The sequence below is a fragment of the Babesia bovis genome, chromosome 3, assembly GCF_000165395.2.
Source record: "Babesia bovis T2Bo chromosome 3, whole genome shotgun sequence".
NCBI lineage: Eukaryota > Apicomplexa > Aconoidasida > Piroplasmida > Babesiidae > Babesia > Babesia bovis.
In genome coordinates, this window is record NC_010575.1 from 1,052,505 (window position 1) to 1,064,549 (window position 12,045).

The window sequence follows — 12,045 nt, forward strand, 5'->3', positions numbered from 1 at the left end:
ATTAGATGTTCTCATGAGCATTTTAATTTCTTATAATGTGATATCCTCATTCCCTACAAACGTGGTGATAACACTCATGTGTAATAGGTCACTATCACCACTCCATTTGAGCAAACCGACCCATAACCATATTATATAGTATTTCTTAGTTTGTTCATATCTGTTTGTGTTGTATTTTAAGCTACGAATATAATTTCTCCATACGTATGCTACGGAGCTATAAGTTAGGTATTCTGCGTATGTTTGATCGACTCACCTTCTGGAGTCTAACTTATATTTTTAAGCATTCTACGTTAGACAGTGTGTAATGTTGCTACCTTCCCAAGCGCACAATTGACCGCATTTACCACTTTAGCCATCGTACAGCCGCATGACTCACAAATGAGATACAACCTATGTGTACTGCGATAAAAAATGATCGCCTATCCTATTTTGGCACAGGCAAAGGTAACCTTGTGCTTCATGAGTGTATTTAATTCAAAGAGCATCTTTGTAATCCGAAACTAGGAAATAAGAATAAATCATCAATTAAATATTCATGCCAGAAATTTCATTATTCAAATAATATGTAAAGCTGTTTTACATGTTAAATTTTTATAATTGTTTTTTCATGGAAAAATAAATAATTATAATAGGAAAAAATATCGTATATATATTTAACGTAGTTTCAATATCACATTTTAAATGGATATTGTTATCACTGATATGCACATGCTCTATACATTTTCTTACGTACGATGCAACGAATGGAACGGCTAATAATTTAATGCGGTGTAATGTGTTGTAGATTGAAAGTACAGCAATGACCAACCCAATCTCTGAGAAAACGTCGAAAACGTATTATAGGAAACATACAAAATGGTTATTTTACGTTTGTTGTCTACAATCGCAATACTTCTAACATATGTCGTATCTATAAGAACGGATCCAATGCCCATTGTAAATGAACGGTACAATGGAGTCTATAAAAGTTTGCAGACAAAAGGCAGTGTTGGAAAACGTATAGCAAGGTTTGTAACAAACATAAATAAAGATAGACCAGTATTCCATGTAGTAGAATTAGATCTGTATCGAGGTGAAAGCATAACAATTACATGCCCCAATAGAGAAGATACCTTAGATGGCTTTTTTCCTGCAGATCCTAGAGCATATTATATATCACCTCCAATTGCGGCTTCATTTTTGGGTGTCATGACATTTTCAAAGAAAGACTTGAATAACGATTTAATGGTGTTCTCAAATGACAAGTTGGGTTATTTAGATGATGTTTCCGACGCCTTGATGCAAATTCCTTATGGTAAGAAATCCAGACGTATATCATTCTTATGGAATGGATCAAAGGTTAAGATTCCATCTACTTTACATTATATTTGCTTGAAAGAGTCCAAGATACCAGAACGTTATGGCCCAGTAGCATTGATAGCCATTAGAGTCATTCCGGAAAAACCACTCATTCAAGATGCTCTTATCGATATCAACAATCTAGTATATGCACCAAGCAACCATGATGTTATATACACGAAGGAATTCTCGGCAATAGATAAACTTACTGTACAATGTACAACAAAGGATGCAAAAGAAGTATTTGATAAATGGAAACCATCAGATATTGAAATGCTGAGTCATAATATGTTGAGTAAAAAGGTTGATGATACCAATGTCTTGAATCCAGATTGGGCAGAATCTATTTCAATGATTAATGCGAATATCACACTAGATGATATTGATCACGGTATATTGGGAATTGAAAGCCTAAGTCTCTCTTCCATGGTATATATCTTGCGAGATCAGTTCTATCTTACGTGTACGTCAGGTTACCGTAATTCAGATAGGGTTTTCCATCTGGTCCCTAACACGGTGACTACGATAGAAAATATTAGGCCAACTATTAAAAGGAATCCTATAGAAGAGAGCCCGGATGGGTACAACGATATTCAGCATTATCAATATAGAGTTGCCCATGCAAGAGCGGTGGCGATATTTTGCCCTATGGAAACCCACATGCTACAGCCCATCGCACTACTGACGAAAGCTAAAAAGAGGTTCTTTAGAGAAGTTAATTTAAACTTCCCGAGCACTCGAATATCTACCAGGGGCGATTCCTTATTTGTTGTTGATTTTTCTAACAGTTCAGCAATTGATGATGTAAAGTTACAAATAAGCTGCCAAAGTAAAACACCGGAATACACTTCATATATGTTTACGTTAAATAATAAAATGGCATGTATATTTGGAGATGATATTCAATTCTGGAGGCCATGTAAAGTGGTGCTCTTCCCATCGGATCAACTCATTATAAAATGTCCTAGAAAAACAGAAAAGGAATCATTGCCACTTAAGCCAGACGACGTAAGAGATGCATATATTCGGGTCAACGATAAATTTGTCTTAGATAGACATGCAGCAATAAAGAGAACTGTGGATACGCACGCTAATGAAGAGATACATAAAATTACATTCAAAGGTCATGATAATCGTGCACTGATCAGAGACGAAATACAGTACGAATGTGGTGAACATGAACGTACAGATTTTAGCACAACCGAAAATCGTCCCATAATAATTATTAAATTGGTGGGCAAATTTGAAGAAACCGATTTATCGGGAACTTTATTAATCCCATTTAATGATATGTTGAAACCCATAGATGGTCCAAGACTCTTTCACACTTTCCTAGGAGGAGGTATGAATCAAAAAATAAATTGTTCAGATTTTTTTATTGATAAACCAGAAGCATTTCTATACCCAAACAACAGATGGGAAGCGTTTGATGACATACCTCCGTTCTTTTCAGGTATGCTCATAGACAGAATAGCTGGGAAGAAAGTACACTCCAACAGGGCCATATATGGTCTCACCATTGAAAAGTATCCCGAAGAAAAGCCTTCTCACGTAACCATGACATTGAGCAATGACTACCGTATGTCATCAAGAAGCGACAATGCTTTTTACTTTATCTGCGCTCGTGGTCCTTTGTGGGATGATATGCATAGCGACGTAGCAGTTATACAAGTTTACATTGAAGGCAACGCCAACCGAAACTATGGTGTAGGGGTACAAAGTGGGCTGTTCCGCGTAAATTATAAGTATGGGAAAGGAGAATATAATGATGCCACTTTCCGCATTTCGGACCACGAGGTACTAGCTATGCATTGCCCGAAGGCAGCAACCGACAAAAATTTACCGGAATGTAAAATAGTTGAACCGAAAACATTTGTTCAAAACCCAAACGAAGATGGCCTTACTGCGCTCGACGAAACGATTAGGCGTGGGATGGTAGAATATCGTAATAATTATGGTATCCAATCTCTGTGGTATATATACACAGAAATTCTGAAAAGTGCATCAAAATACTACCCTATAGAAGTTGAATGTTACTGCCGTAGCGAGGATAATGTAATACTGGCTGTAATGCATCTCGCATCAACGGCAAAGGCCATCATTTCTAAAATAATGATCTCCTGTATTAGTATCATTATAACAACTATTGTTCTAATATAATACAACTCTAACAAATACCAAAGCAACACGCGTTAAAAGGTGCTTTTAACCGACAAAAAATTGATACATAATATAGGTAACAAAACACTAAAAAGTGAACTAATTTGGGAAATTCGCACCGAACATATGACGCAGATTCTAATTTAAAATATTTTAACAAACATAACGTGAAAATAGTGTTCATAATCGTGGGAACATGATAGGAAGGATCGATGTAATATGTGGATGGGGTATCTCACATGTTACCCGGTTAGTGTGGGAAGTCTATAAAGGCAACGCCCTTAACGGACAAACTCATACCTTCTCGGCCTCTTGGCTAAGATCAATTTGTAGTACCTGTTCTTATCAGCGTGATAGCTGATACGAGTCCAATTGGACTCTATCTCATCACGGGTATTTTTCTTTGGGGAAGAAACATACCTGGGCTTGCCCGGTAGTTCTTCAGGCGTCGCCTCCCCCTTACACTCTCGGGTTGTGCGGTGCACCCATCCCGGCCCTCCGGGGCCAACAATGCTTTATTTGTGCTTAGCAAAGTGTCACGATAGAACTATAGAGTTTAGTTAAGAGTTCGTAATGCGATTTGTTGAGCGTCCTGTGCTCGTTTCGATTTTGTCTGAACCGGCACCTAAGGCAACTGTTTCCGGAGAGGGTCCTTTGTAACCTGAATTACGTGGCAAAAGACAATGATTGACTCACCTCCGTATTTAATCAGCTGTGGCATTGCTCGTTTCAACAGACGTTGAGGTTTGCATATGGACTCGTGGTCAGCCCATAAAAACATCGCGTCCAGAAAGTGCTTGCTTTCCAAGTTAGATATGTGAGTAAATTGACGCATTATGTATTTCACAAGAAGACATAGTGTTTGCTCATCAATGTTCTCTTCATACAAGTGATAGTGAAGCGTCCTGGAAATCTTATACGCATACAAGTCTTCGTCTAAGGTACACTGATCCAATTCAACCAGAAATTTCATCATGAATGCCTGACAATTTTCACGTTCACTCTTGAAACGATGTTCGGGAATACCTCTCTTAACAAGCCATTCACTTAGTAACTCAAATGCGCAGCGGAATAAATATCTGTCCAGCAAAATCCCCAACGGCAACTCCTTCATTGCACGTCGGTGTAGTAACCAAATATGTAAAAATAAAAAATAAGCACGGTCATTGAATCCAGGGCTGATGGCAAACTTATTCGTCAACTCCTCATTTTCTAAACGCTCAACGCATAGTTGTATCATCACCACGGCTGGCTCAAACATGTAACTTTGCCTGAACAATATAAATATTTTCCCGTGCAATTTACCTAAAAGGACGAGTTATGTAATCAAATAGATGTGTTCGATCACAATTTGGATAAGGAATTAGAAATTTCGCAGTTTCTTCTAAACTGACGTCACTAACAGGATCAGACAGGATCTCGTTGCAATATTCAATCTCATAACTTGTTTCAACTACACTATCAGAAGTATGCACATCCAACTGACTGTCATGTGTACCCGAAGAGGACGCAAGTAACGATGTATCCCTTGTGGAATCATGATGTGACAATTGGCTGGGAAAACGTTTATCAATAGAGAAAGTCCTGTCCCTATATAACCATCCCCCGTTGTATTTCGACAGATAAAGGCCATTTATATTGAAATGCCTAATAGAGTTGGTCATATATCTCGGAAGGATGCAACGGTATAGAGAGAGAGATCCAGACAAACCTGAGTTATTCATTGTCATCAATGCATCAATGTGTATGCGTAAATATACGCAAAGTATATTTTTCCATCGATAAAATTCAGTTTATAAAAAATACTCTCTGCGTCTAACCAGTTTCTTACAAATGTACTACACACCTGGAGTAGGGCTCACGCATTTTAAAAACAAACTCATTTTCGTAATTTTGTTGAAATTCATCGTACCAAACTGCTATCAGTTTTATATCAGAATTGAAACATCTAAGAATCCCAGCAGTTTGTATAGGATGAATATGATACGGAATGATCGAGGCTACGGATAAATACGAATCTTATTATTCAAAAATAATCTATCAATCGGAGGTTATTGCGATGTATGCGGTTATCTTAGCAGTTATGTAAATGACTCGACTACACATAAAACCACTTGCTGAAGCATGCGGAGAATTACTGGCACCCAAACAGACAGAGACTTTTCCTAGATACCAAAAACCGTTTGTAGACTATCTTAGAGTCAAATGCAAAGCAGGGCACGGAGGAGCGCCTGTTGCCAATGTTAACCGTTCTAGGCGATTATGCGGTCCTGGATACGGGGGACATGGAGGAAATATTGTTCTTAGACCAACACACCTTGTGGAAAGCCTTCTCCACATAGATGACATTGTGAAAGCTAACAATGGCGGTGATGCTATGGGTACAAGTAGAGGGAAGCATGCTAAGCATTGCGCCATACACGTACCGCTAGGAGTCATCGTAAGGAAACGCGTAAAGACAGAGGAGGGCTACAGAAATGTGTTTTGGTGAGTTTGCAGATGATTGAGTTTTGATCGATTACACAGGCACCAATTCCTAAATCAGGATCGTGATCTATTGGTTGCCCGTGGAGGAAGAGGCGGTTTAGGACCCTCCTGCTTCAAAAAGCATGATCACCGGCTACCGGAGATTGGGGAGACCACTAATATAGAATTGGAACTCAGACTAATAAATGACGTAGCATTTATTGGCGAACCAAATGTCGGCAAAACTAGTCTTATAAGCGCATTAACAACATATATGACCCGGATAGGGCCTGAAGAAGGATCAACAACCAGGCCACACATCGCAGTAATGAGGTTTGTCGACGGCCTTGACATCAGATTAATGGATTTGCCGCCCATTTGTAAAGAAAATGGGATACCTTTGAACAGGATAATGCGACATATATATCGTAGCAAAATTATCGCATATGTAGTTACCGCTGTTGGCGATGAAAATATCTACTGTACCTTGGAGAGACTCAGAAATTGCATAAGAAAATCCCCCATGTATAACAGTAACAAATTAGAGCTGGTTATAGTTAATAAGTGCGATATGATTCACAAGCATGCACTATATAATCTTGACAAACTGTACTACAAACTTGCTAATGACGGCGACCAAATCACTTTGGTTGGGGTCTCTGCAACACATAAACTAGGGCTACAACGACTAGCAAACACATTAAGGGAACTGTTATATCCTACGCAAATCCAACATATGCCAAGAGAAAGAGTTACAGCACATGTCATCACACTACTCAATGGTGCTGAAGACAGTGACACGAATCGTTTGATATAAAGTTCCGTTTGATGGATATTGAATGTTGGTAATCACTATACGTATGTATTAGGCATTAGGTATAGAGTGTAAATCTGTTTAGGCACAACCAGTTTATATCATACCCCAATCATTTACATGATCATGGTTAATAACCATTGCGCTATATGTTGCCCAATTTTAATAGCTTTTATCTTCTTTTAATTGCCATTCTCTAGTTTTAATATAGAATAAAATGAGAAATGTTTGCATGTGATTGGCGTGTTCTGCATCAAAAAACAAATCGATTGATATAGTAGCAAAGAAAGAGTTATAGTTCTTGTAAATGTATTTATGTGCAGGAATATTGCTATTGAGACACGTGGTTTGTGCTGCATCTATGTTTAGATTGAAGCACTACCGACATTGTCAGTGGGCGGCCAATCTTCTAGCTTGCATTTTTACACTAAAATTGGCATCATATGTATGTTTATTATGCAAAAATGCTCCTTACATGGAAATATAGTGGTGGGTGTCCAAAATGGAACATGCAGTTCTCCCTATGTCTCACAAATAGTATTCGTATGACTATCCTTCACATACTCGTTCACTCCATTCACCATTGCTTGTATGGTACCTTTTTGCTGCCGCTTTTGATTCTCAGAGTGTAAAGTGGTTTATGGCGGGTATGTACCGCATTAAAAATACATATCCATCTACGTTGTCTCATTTTCATGTTTGTATTATATAACTCAATTGGATGGTAGTATATAAGATATACATACAGTCTGATAATTTTTAACTGAAACTTTATGATATGTTTGACATGCACCATATACATCATATTACGCATTGCCGACTAATTGCTCCCTCGTTATACAAGACAATTCCCACATTTTTTTGGTTATGGAGTAGTAAATATACAAAATGTATGTAATGTTATTTGACGTTGGTGCTTTAAAATATATGTAACGGAGTGATGGGTAATGTGGATATGCTGCCAAACTAACATTGAGATTCCCAAATTCATGGGAAGTATCTCCTGCGATCCTGTACTGTTTTACAACGTTTATAACAATTTTTATCGATGAGAGGCTTGGTGACGGCATCCATTGTCTATGTGGCTCTGGCGGAACACTCATTATGTGGTATACAGCCACATACCATATCCCTCCGAAATACGTTGCTTGTATGCTCAAAATGAACTAATAATCATGCCACATGCCTATTCACATGCAAATGACGGGTTAGGAACATAATTTCATATACATGACATTCATGATGGGCATTGAGGTTGGGCAAACAATAATTTTGAAATAACTACCTCTATGTACTAATTATATAACAATATATAGCATATGTGCTGCATAGAGAAAAGCTATATCAGTCCTAAACACAAACTTAAAAACATCATATATAAAAGTAATGCCCTACGTTGGTCATCCGAAAATTTCCGCATATAATATTTTAACGATCGATATGGATAACAAACAAAATTTGACTTATAAACATATTATACGCACGTTTTAAACCGAGTGAAAATAAGCTGGTAATACGGGGGATATATTAGTTAGCACTTAACCAAGAATTCCCACTATAGAAATCTTCATGAAACATGATGCTACCACAAAGCCGTTTTCAGTGTTTATCATTGTGTTTGCATGTCAAGAATAAACATCCATGTATAAAATACGAATAGAACATATTTTACCAAGCTGTAGTGCTATGGAGATTTATGTACTGATTTAGATTTTGATCATTAGAAATATTGTTTATATATATATATATATATATATATGCTGAATATATGTAGTGTAGAGAGTTGTAAATTCAATGATGTACCCATATACTTAATTTCTCAACAATGTAGAATGTGGTGATAATGTAATGGCCAAGGCAGATAATAGTTCTGTTGTACAATAGAATTCCTTTTATATCTAAGACATTCTATAATAATGACTAATATCTAAATCTGAAAATATATGTGAAAATCAACCACGAATATTCCTTCGTTTGAAAAATGTAGATTTCACTCCCATATAATTAATATAGAAACCTTTCTTGTACGATTGAACTAACATAAATCATTTCAAAATGTCTTTAATTAGTATAGTTATAGGAAATGGAGGACTGGGCGTACATTCTTCTCTGACCCAATATGCGGCAGATTATGTGGAATTGTTGAAAACTAAAGCTGATGATTTGCACGAGATCGACAGTCATATCTTTCGATCAGCTTTAGAAAAGATGTATTTCATTGAAAAGCCGAATGCCAATGACGTTGAGTTAAATCCTCGTAGTATGGTGCTTGCCCTAGACAATGAGTCAACGACATCGAGTCATTTAAACTCTTGTAGGCGTTTACAATCCTTCAAAGAATGCTCTGACGCACAACATTCTAACGGAACAAAATTATCCGATAAAGGCAACAAGGTTCTTACAAAACCGTGGAGCTACCTGGAAAAATACATACTAAACATTCCAGAGTCATCTTCAAAAATATGGTCCAGGGGTCATTTCAATGCAAAATCCGAAGGATCTAATATACGTGACGTTATTAGACATTTAGTTGAAGACGTGGATTCACTAAGTGGTTTCATGTCTTTTGCCAGTCTAGGTGGAGGGTCTGGTTCGGGTATGGGATCATATATTTCCACTATGTTATCAGACCATTATCCTAAGCAACTGCATCTAACGACTGCCATAGCACCATTCCACCATGGTGAAAACGCAATGCAATCGTTAAATATGACTTTGGCCTTATCGCATCATCAGGAATTCAGGTTGGTTTTCTGCAAACCATTTAGCTAGCACATGATTACTTACACTAGTGCATTTTATACAGTGATGGAATTATTATTCTTCAAAATGACCAAATGGCGGAAATGAGTGCACAACTTTTCGACGCTGGATCTACGTCGTTTGATGCGTTCAATGAGGCATCTGCCCTTAACATTCTTCATGCATTGAGACCGCCGTCTAGAACTTGTCCTATATCAGGTATCGAAAGATGCAACAAACCATTACATTACATGGCTGATGGGTTATGCAGTAATCCATCCCTTAAGTTACTATCGCTCCACCTTATGCCCCTACAACGTTTTGACTTGCCGAAACACAATTCAACAACAATACACCAAATGCTAAACCATATGGCTGATACTCTACAAGCATTGCCCATGCTTTATGGTGGATTGGAAATAGAGAAGCATTCATCACCCACCAAAGAAACGAACATACAAGAATCCACAGCATCACAAAAAAATAAGAAAAACAACTCATTGAGGGAACCAATAACAATACAAGATTTTAGTAACTTTGAAAAAACGGAGATAACAAAGAATGAATCTAGGAATCGTTTTAAGCCCATAGCTGGTGTACCCATACTATCTCCCCAAAGCAGAGATCTAGAGATAACAGACTTTGGTATATCTTCATACAATGGTGATGACAAAGTAATTACAACGCCTACGACTTTCAAACTAATAAAAACCAACGGAAACAGGAGAACCAACCTTACGAAATACAATGTGGTGGCAGGAATACAAGTTAATATCGGTGGCCCTATAAACGAATCTGTAAATGTTGCCAACATCTATCAAGATGTGTTGTTTTCAAAGCAAACAACCCGTCCCATACAGGTATGTAAGGGGGTATCTTAACACCAATCATAAAATAGGTATCATACTCTCCGCATGATGTTGGTCTCTTCGGTAATATAGTTTCGCAGATTTCAAACAGTCAAGCCATTTTACCATTGTTGGATTTCAACATAACCACAGCTAAGATGCTATATGCTACCAATGCATATATGCACAATTATAACGATTATGGTTTTGAAAGCGTAGAAATGCAGGACGCCATAGCGAAAGTGCAGGAGATAATAACGTCATATGCTATGCTTAGCAAAGCATCCAACTGATGTTTAATCTTACCATTACAAAAATGCGATCGTATACGCACCATTAATGTAATAGCGCCATAATGATTTACCAAAACCTAGGTGTTGGACGATTTGTTCTAGCAAGCAACACTAAATATATGAACACCACACAAACATAGAACAATGCGATACAAACTGCGACCCATATTATGTTAATATATTAGCACGTGTACAACAGTATGTTTTCACCATGGTATATAATAGAAAGCAACTGTTAATAAGGTCACAACATATTAGCGACAATGTTGCCGTAATAGACTAAATACACTGATGAGTATTAGTATCGATAAAATAATACAATTCGGTTATTTCTATGATTGCAGGAACGACGAAACAACTTATGTTACTTAAATGTACTGCATCGACACAATATGCTTCTGATATACGTTGGGCGAAATCGGCTACGACCCTAATCACACAACTTGCAATTACGAAAATAAAATCATAGACGAAATTGATTGTACTCATTTTGTGACGCAAACCTTCATAGAAGGTGATGATAAAGTAAGTTTCCCAATAGATATGTATACTTTCTCTAAGAAGAACACCCATGTTTTACCTTCATTTTTGTAGTTCTTAAGCTTCCCGCTTATTTTAATTGGCATGCTACGCTTTTTTGAAAATGGCAGATTTTTGATATTGGGGAGGTTAATGTTCACTGCCTGTTAACATATAAAATAAATCTCACACTTCGATTATACTTACTTCCTTAAAATTGCTCAGCGCATCGTAATATTCATGAACCGTGATTGCACCGCTCCCTAGCATATCGTTTAACACTAACTGCAAAGAGACGCCACATTGGAGCTGTAAATGAGACTTGTCTGACACAAGATTCCATTTATCTAGTCTACAACCACTTTGAATGCATGAATAAGGAAGGGTGTAATAATTCTTTAGCAAATGGAAATTACCATACATAGACAGACATGAAGCGGAATGCTTACAAATTGGTGGCCTGTGAGCACCATCGTCCACGTAAGCTTCAATGCCAGCGTTAAACACCAGGCGCTGATCACCCATAATCAGCACCTATGCATTGACAAGCCCTTTCGAGCAATTAAACTAGATGTGTAACATAATTATTCCTCATAATTATCCTTTCAACTGTTTGTAGAATACACATGACGTTATATTAGTCAAACAAGCCATCAATGACCAAAAGCGTTGAGTTCAGCGACAAGTAACCTTGAATAAGGCAACAACACATTCATAACGACTAAGATTCCATTAAGTATCTGCTTTATTAGATTGTGTCATAGAATATTGAATAACAATATGGGTGACTATCATATGGTTAGTCCATGTTGTGACATTCTTTACACACTCGATATCACAGTCTTGAGCACACTACTTTCAT

The 12,045-nt window shown here is 37.4% G+C and overlaps 5 protein-coding genes across 5 annotated transcripts; 3 read left to right on the forward strand and 2 right to left on the reverse strand.

Moving 5' to 3' along the window:
* The first annotated feature begins 793 nt into the window (after positions 1-793).
* Positions 794-3,557, forward strand: BBOV_III004950 (uncharacterized protein). Its single transcript, XM_001611576.2, has one exon. It carries the CDS (start codon positions 859-861, stop codon positions 3,499-3,501), a length of 2,643 nt encoding a protein of 880 aa, XP_001611626.1. The 5' UTR covers positions 794-858; the 3' UTR covers positions 3,502-3,557.
* A 448-nt stretch (positions 3,558-4,005) lies between these two features.
* Positions 4,006-5,262, reverse strand: BBOV_III004960 (Ubiquinol-cytochrome C chaperone family protein). The gene is made up of 3 exons (XM_051767542.1): positions 4,807-5,262; positions 4,198-4,772; positions 4,006-4,162 (listed from the first exon to the last, which is right to left on the reverse strand). The coding sequence occupies exons 1-3, from the start codon at positions 5,229-5,231 to the stop codon at positions 4,062-4,064; spliced, it is 1,101 nt and encodes a 366-aa protein (XP_051623446.1). The 5' UTR covers positions 5,232-5,262; the 3' UTR covers positions 4,006-4,061.
* Positions 5,263-5,367: 105 nt separating this feature from the next.
* BBOV_III004970 (GTP1/OBG GTPase family protein) lies at positions 5,368-6,821 on the forward strand. Its single transcript, XM_001611578.2, has 2 exons — positions 5,368-5,988; positions 6,028-6,821. The coding sequence occupies exons 1-2, from the start codon at positions 5,591-5,593 to the stop codon at positions 6,782-6,784; spliced, it is 1,155 nt and encodes a 384-aa protein (XP_001611628.1). The 5' UTR covers positions 5,368-5,590; the 3' UTR covers positions 6,785-6,821.
* A 1,990-nt stretch (positions 6,822-8,811) lies between these two features.
* Positions 8,812-10,684, forward strand: BBOV_III004980 (Tubulin/FtsZ family GTPase domain protein). Its single transcript, XM_001611579.2, has 3 exons — positions 8,812-9,525; positions 9,588-10,383; positions 10,422-10,684. Exons 1-3 carry the CDS (start codon positions 8,837-8,839, stop codon positions 10,662-10,664), a joined length of 1,728 nt encoding a protein of 575 aa, XP_001611629.1. The 5' UTR covers positions 8,812-8,836; the 3' UTR covers positions 10,665-10,684.
* A 435-nt stretch (positions 10,685-11,119) lies between these two features.
* Positions 11,120-11,928, reverse strand: BBOV_III004985 (uncharacterized protein). The gene is made up of 2 exons (XM_051767590.1): positions 11,391-11,928; positions 11,120-11,347 (listed from the first exon to the last, which is right to left on the reverse strand). The coding sequence occupies exons 1-2, from the start codon at positions 11,706-11,708 to the stop codon at positions 11,150-11,152; spliced, it is 516 nt and encodes a 171-aa protein (XP_051623733.1). The 5' UTR covers positions 11,709-11,928; the 3' UTR covers positions 11,120-11,149.
* Positions 11,929-12,045: the final 117 nt, after the last annotated feature.

Coding starts and splice junctions, on each gene's coding strand:
- BBOV_III004950 (XM_001611576.2), top strand. CDS start 859: ATGGTTATTTTACGTTTGTTGTCTACAATCGCAATACTTCTAACATAT.
- BBOV_III004960 (XM_051767542.1), bottom strand. CDS start 5,231: ATGACAATGAATAACTCAGGTTTGTCTGGATCTCTCTCTCTATACCGT. Junction 4,773..4,806: donor TACATAACTCGTCCTTTTAG/GTAAATTGCACG, acceptor TATATTGTTCAG/GCAAAGTTACATGTTTGAGC. Junction 4,163..4,197: donor ACAGCTGATTAAATACGGAG/GTGAGTCAATCA, acceptor CACGTAATTCAG/GTTACAAAGGACCCTCTCCG.
- BBOV_III004970 (XM_001611578.2), top strand. CDS start 5,591: ATGACTCGACTACACATAAAACCACTTGCTGAAGCATGCGGAGAATTA. Junction 5,989..6,027: donor GGCTACAGAAATGTGTTTTG/GTGAGTTTGCAG, acceptor TCGATTACACAG/GCACCAATTCCTAAATCAGG.
- BBOV_III004980 (XM_001611579.2), top strand. CDS start 8,837: ATGTCTTTAATTAGTATAGTTATAGGAAATGGAGGACTGGGCGTACAT. Junction 9,526..9,587: donor TCGCATCATCAGGAATTCAG/GTTGGTTTTCTG, acceptor CATTTTATACAG/TGATGGAATTATTATTCTTC. Junction 10,384..10,421: donor AAACAACCCGTCCCATACAG/GTATGTAAGGGG, acceptor ATCATAAAATAG/GTATCATACTCTCCGCATGA.
- BBOV_III004985 (XM_051767590.1), bottom strand. CDS start 11,708: ATGGGTGATCAGCGCCTGGTGTTTAACGCTGGCATTGAAGCTTACGTG. Junction 11,348..11,390: donor CGCTGAGCAATTTTAAGGAA/GTAAGTATAATC, acceptor ATATGTTAACAG/GCAGTGAACATTAACCTCCC.